The 6,388-nt window shown below is 35.5% G+C and overlaps 1 protein-coding gene across 1 annotated transcript; it reads left to right on the forward strand.

Moving 5' to 3' along the window:
* The first annotated feature begins 1,073 nt into the window (after nt 1-1,073).
* Nucleotides 1,074-5,505, forward strand: LOC112039054 (uncharacterized). The gene is made up of 3 exons (XM_065761977.1): nt 1,074-1,339; nt 3,668-3,727; nt 3,856-5,505. Exons 1-3 carry the CDS (start codon nt 1,154-1,156, stop codon nt 5,290-5,292), a joined length of 1,683 nt encoding a protein of 560 aa, XP_065618049.1. The 5' UTR covers nt 1,074-1,153; the 3' UTR covers nt 5,293-5,505.
* Nucleotides 5,506-6,388: the final 883 nt, after the last annotated feature.

Raw genomic sequence — 6,388 nt, forward strand, 5'->3', positions numbered from 1 at the left:
ATCGGTGCCCTTCAAAGAACCATGCGTTAGATCATGCCTAATATTCACAACAGCAGAACAACTACCATTTCTAGGTGAAGTTTCTTCCAAAGAATGCTTAGTATTCTCAACTTCTGATCCTTCTTCTTTCTTCACTATTTGGCTATTGCTGTCTCCATGAGCTCTACCATTTTCCTTTTTATAATTATCACCCAAGCCAACACCAAAAGGGCCACTGCTAAATTGGAGTTCATTTTGCAGTGACATATCATTTTTGTATTTTTGTTCGACAGACGCAGGGGCTAACAAAGAGCCTGGTCCAACAGTTGAGGCAACTTCTATTCCTTCACAATTTGAAGCCTGATCACTTTGAGGCAGCACGCTTGGGATGCAATGCTTATTTTCTCAGCTCCATTTCTGTAATATCCATTACAATTTTGTCGAGTTGCCCGGAGAGTATTCTGACCATCAAATGATCTTTCTTAGAAATTCCCCCTCCTCCTCTCACACACACACGCACAAAAAAAGAAACATAGTTAATAGGATAGAGATTGAAGTAGAATGGAACACAGGTGTCTATTGCAAGGAAAAATAAAATTATTTTAATGTCTCCTCCCCTATTTGTCAAACGCCCATATGAATGAGTCACAAGTTGATTCTACTATAGTCTGGAGTCTACAACATGAAATCTCTATAAGTTGCTTTGATGGAAGCTACCTATCTGGAAGTTATCCCTCTAATATATAAGGGATTTCTTCTAATGTTGCTTTATCCTTGAGTTGTTTACAGTGAGCACTAATCTGAAGACATTTTTGTTTGAAGTGAAGTAAGTAGTATTTTAGGCATCATAGCACAGAACATAGTTTTTGTTTAGTATTACACTTCCATTGCGAATGCATTTCCACCTTTCCTATAGACCCTATAGACCTTCGATATAAAGCTGATTTTTTGCTTTCATTTGATTGATGCTGGCTGTTGGAATGCTTCATGCACATAAATTTCGTTGCCTTGTGGGACATATAATTCATTAATCACTTAGCATGCTCTTATTGAAAGGAAAAAAAGAAAGTCACTTAGTGCAATATAGAACTGCATCTCAAGCAATTTGCCTTGTAGACCACATTCCCAATTGTTTGGGATAATAAACAACAACCAAACATGATATCCACCCTGTATGTATAATCTTGAAAGGGTTAAATTTTTTATTGTTAACCTGTGTACGATGATCTTCATGTGTAGTGGTGAGAGGATGCCTAATATCAAGTGGTGTGAATCTGTAGAAGTCAAAGGCAAAGTGAGGTTAGAGGCTTTTGAAAAATATATTCAAGATCTTCCTCGCTCACGAAACCGAGGGTTGATGGTATGATGCTCTTACTTTTGCCCATCATCATGAAATAAGAATTTATATTTCAAGGTCTAAATTAGTTTTATAGAAGTAAATTGAAGATCTGCCTTGCTTATGCTACTCGCTTGCTGATGATTAGTACATGAGGAAACTGGATAGTAAGTTTCATTTGTTTCAATGATAATAATGTAAAGGAATGAATGTTATTTTCTGATAGAAAAAAATGATCACAGACAGTGATAGAAAATGCATGTTATATCAATATAGTTATTTTCTCAGATGCTGTTTGGATGAACTATTAAAATGTGGAAGGAGGAAAGAAAAAACAGAAATGATGGAGAAAATATGGTCAGTTTGTTAGAATCAAAAGACAAAACGAGAACAACCATGATTTTTTCAACTCACTGGTGGATCAAAGGACTTTGGAGGTAATTGAGAATTCAAATGTGGTGCATTCCGGCAATTTATGAAAAGTTTCTGCTAATATAGAATCAGATTGCCTGGGGTGACTTCGTTGTAAACTGAAAGAGTTTCTGAACAAGAGTGGCTGATTTTCTATTAACTTCATGAGTTAGATGATATGCATGACTGAAAGCAATTTATAGGAGGTACAGGAGTGTACATTAAAGGTGTCAGCAGAACTGGATTGTGCATTAAAGGTGTTACAGTTTATTCTGCTGATGTTGACATGCGAAAATTGCAAATAGTTGTGTTCATTGGGAAGGATAGGAGTTGAGACCCCCCCCCCCCCCTCCTATTTATCTTCTTCCAGAGATCTCATCTTGTGAAATATATAGCATGATTGTGTGATAAAAGATGGATTTTTTTTGTTTGTTTTGGGTGCTCCCAATACCAGATTTGTGTGGAAGGAGGCTTCTGTTGCCAAAATTGTTATAAAGATCTTCACTATGGTCATATTGAAGTTTCGGAAGTTAATTTTAATTTATAATTGGGGGGATATGGTGATTTTGGAGAATCCTTGACATGAAGAATTATAAATTAGTGCCAATATAAGCCAAGTGCCTTGTAGCTTAACTAGTTGGATATCCTAGTATTTCTAACAAGAACATCCAGGGTTCAAATCCCTCTCCCTACTAATATTTTATCAAAATAAATTAATTTATTAATGAATGCAAATATACAATTCTACAGTATATTATGTGGGCTAGAGTGTTTAGTTGTTAATATATAAATTAATAGAAGATCCTTCAACTGCCTAAAAGCAGGGGAAGCATTTTGACCCTAGACAATGGCCAGCATTTGGATTTGTTGAGCTTTCATACTATTTCAAAATCACATATTGCATACTTGCAAAGTTGCATATATTAGGTCATAGGTTATATAGAAACTACATTTGTGGTGGTGCTTGCTGATTGTGTTTGTAAATTAAAAGAGAGTTTTAGTGTGATGGTTTGAATCCCTTTTTGAATTCCAAGTTTTTTTTTTTTTTTTTTTTTGTCCCATCTCTACACCGTGCGCCAATCCAACCCAAGCTTTTCCTGCTACTCTGTTTCGTAGACATGAATCAGCTAGATAACCAATGAGTCATATGTAGTCTAGTCCTTGACCCACCATTAACTGAAAGCGTGGACTATAAATGATCTTGAGCAATAACAACTTGTGCACCCAGATATCCTGCGTTTATGGGATTATGTGCCATAAGATCATGTCTGGTTGAGTGAGACAAGAAAATTTTAATTAACTATTGACCAGTTAATTTAATAAAAACCAATCATTTTGGTTGCTATAATAAATATGAATCAGTTGGCAGGTTAAGTGATAAAAATCAGGCGAATGTTGCTATAAGACCATCTGTGCTCTATAGCATTGAATGTTGGGCTATTAAGAAGCAAAATGTTCATAAAATAAGTGTAGTTGAAATGAAAATGTTAAGATAGGTAAGTGGAAATACAATGAAAGATATGTTAAGATAGTTTGATTGTGTGCAAAGGAGAATGATTAATGCACTAGTGAGAAAGAGTATTTAAGTTGCAGGAACAAAGAGAGGTAGAAGACAACTAAAAAAATATTGGTAAAAGTAGTAAAAAATAACATGATAATTAAGGAGGTGTTATAGATTGGATAGGATAGAATGATGGGGAATATTAGTAACAACCCTGATTAGTCTATTGAGGATCCATAACTAACCCTGAAATTTTGGAACTTAGGCTTTATTGATAAGAGGCCAAAACATGTATCACTTATTGCATGAGAAGATTCTTGATTCTATTTCCTATGAATAATATCTTTGATGCATTTTGAGATTTATACTACCTAGAGACCCAACATGTTCCATGTTATACACTCACGTGAGATTTAATTAATCTTAGCATTTGTCTTCAGGTAATATCACTTTGCTGGAAAGAAGGGTCTTCTAAAACTGGACTGGCAGGCATGAAAAAGGTGAGTCAGAGAGTAATTTGGAAATTATTAACAGCTGGTACGGATTTAATTGTTAAATGCTAAAGCTTAATCATAGAAATTTCTGACAAAAAGATGACAATTTTTTTTCTTGTCATCACATTAAACAGGTTGCAAAAGGGTACAAAGAAGGGGAGAGGGTTGGCTTTGCACAACTCTCTCCAGGTATTGATCTTTACATCTGTCCTCGTAGTGAGACCATTATCACAATACTTGCTAAACATGGGTTCTTCAAGGGCATGGCTGCTGTTGAAGACAACCAAGATTCCTTGATTGGTTGTGTTGTGTGGCGAAGGAACCGAGCAACTTCAAATACTGATGTAAAGAAACTGAATAAAAAGAGTTGTTCCTTGACGGAGCGGCCTGTCAATTCACCTTCTGACTCTTCTGCTCAAAGAAGTGCAGAAAATAATTTGTCTCATACACAACCAGCTGAGGAATCCATCCCAGTTGCGTCAGCTACAGATTATGCAACTCTTGAGAGTATAGGAAATAATAGTATTGAAAGCAAGAATGTTAAGCATAGTAATGCCCAACTTGAGTTTCATAATCCTTCCATCAGTTCTAAACCCTTGCCAACACCTTCAGTCCCAAGTGATTCTCTATCTGTTTCAGTGGGAATCAAGACATCATGTTCTGACTGTGACTCTCATCAGGGTTCTTTGGGACAGTCATTGGAAGTTGAAGCTCCTCAAATGCACAATTCAGGAACAAAGAAACGTAAAACGAGTTTGGAACTTCAAACACCTGTCCTGTCTCTTCCATCTGATGTCACAAAGAAAGTTGTGTCTGTGCCTGACGATGATGATCTTCCTGAATTTGACTTTGGGACTTCATCCGGTATTTCTCAGACTATAACAAGCAAGCCTCTAGATGCTTATATAAGGGAGAAGAAACTTTCAGCTGAAGGATTTAGGAATATTGATAGGTCCCTGCCTCCAACAGTATCACTAATTGTCAATCACAGACGATTGGAAAATTCAAATATTGCACAGCTTCCCCTAGGTGCTTTTCAGAAGAAGACTCCCCTGAAGAATTTTTGTGAAAGCAACAGTATCTCCAGATTTCCCATTATGGAAGGAAAACACACTGCCCAAACCATAGCTGTCACCACACGAGGTAGCACTAGTGCTGTTCCATGTGCGAAGAATCTTTTTCATGATGATGATGACATGCCTGAATGGTGTCCACCTGTCGTTGAGTTTCACAGGCAATCGGTTCCAAAGACAAATTGGCCATTAACAACTTCAATCAACTTCAAAGTACCAAACTCAATGTTTGAAAGTTTCCATGCTACTCCAAGTCCTCTGCTTCCTTCTACATCTAGGGTTGCTATTCCTCCACCATTTGCTACTCAAACACTCCCTTCTGCATATAATTGCCTCAATGAAGTAACCATGAGACCTGTGCAGCCAAGACCAGCTGTTGGACATATGCAAAGGGGTCCAACTTCTTTGATAAGATTCAATTCTAATTCACTATTGACACCTACTTTAAACACATTTGATGTCAAATTTCCTATCCATCATGCTGGCTGGAGAGGCTAGAGGTAATGATGCTTGGAAGGAGCAACACAACTAGTAACCTGAGTCCTGACACCTTGAACTGTATGTGAAACAGTAAAAAAACATCGTAGAGAATATTGCTTCAGGTAGAAAAGACACTGAAAGAAGAGTGATTTAAATAGGGATTTCAAGTTGTAGATATTACATAAGCAGAAAGTTGATGTGCAGGCTCATGCTTAGGGTCTTTTGTTTTCATATACATACGTACGTATATATATATATATATATATATTTCTTGGATATTCTGGTCACAAAATGCTCCCAAGTTACCAACCAACCATGCGTCAATTAGAAAGTGCATGTGAGGATTTCTCAGTCTAAGAAACCGAACCCTGCCATGGCTCAAGAGTCAAGCCATAAAGATGACAATGATATGCAAACTCATGGCATCTCTTATCTTATTAGTAATATTGAAAAATTATAGAATATTATTTTATTGATAATTTCTCCAACATAATATAATTCTTTCTGATTCAGCTTCCAGTTAATAATAAAAGTTATTTTGTTCCCTCTAAAATAAAATATAAATTAACTCTTTCTTTTGGTGTCCATAAAATATGCAAGCAATATATCCTGGGAAAGGTCTTTCAAATAGTAACAAATTAATAGCTCATAAATTTAATTCTAACTATTAGATTCGCAAAATTCAATTAATGTACAAAACATAATTAATAGACTATTACATTTGCAAACTCAATATACAAACCCTTATACCACGGCATTTTAGTTCTAACATCTTAGCACCATATTCTCTAACATATTTAAAGGTCATGTTAATGGATGTCCTTAGGGCAATTGTTAATAAATCTCAGTAGACACCACTTTTATGAGAAATATAAAAAACTGTCAACAACATTTATTGTTTTATCACTCTCTCAATAAAATATTTCTAAAAATAGTTCCTAAACAAATACCCTTAGGACATTGGTTAACATTTCTCCATATTTAATATTACATCACTAATCAAACTTATTGGATAAAACAAGTTTATCAAAATATATATATATATATATATATTGGATAAAACAAGTTTATAAAAAAAATATTGGATAAAACAAAAAATAAACTTAGCCTACTC

Source organism: Quercus suber, unplaced genomic scaffold (assembly GCF_002906115.3).
Source record: "Quercus suber isolate HL8 unplaced genomic scaffold, Cork oak 2.0 scaffold_436, whole genome shotgun sequence".
NCBI classification, from domain to species: domain Eukaryota; kingdom Viridiplantae; phylum Streptophyta; class Magnoliopsida; order Fagales; family Fagaceae; genus Quercus; species Quercus suber.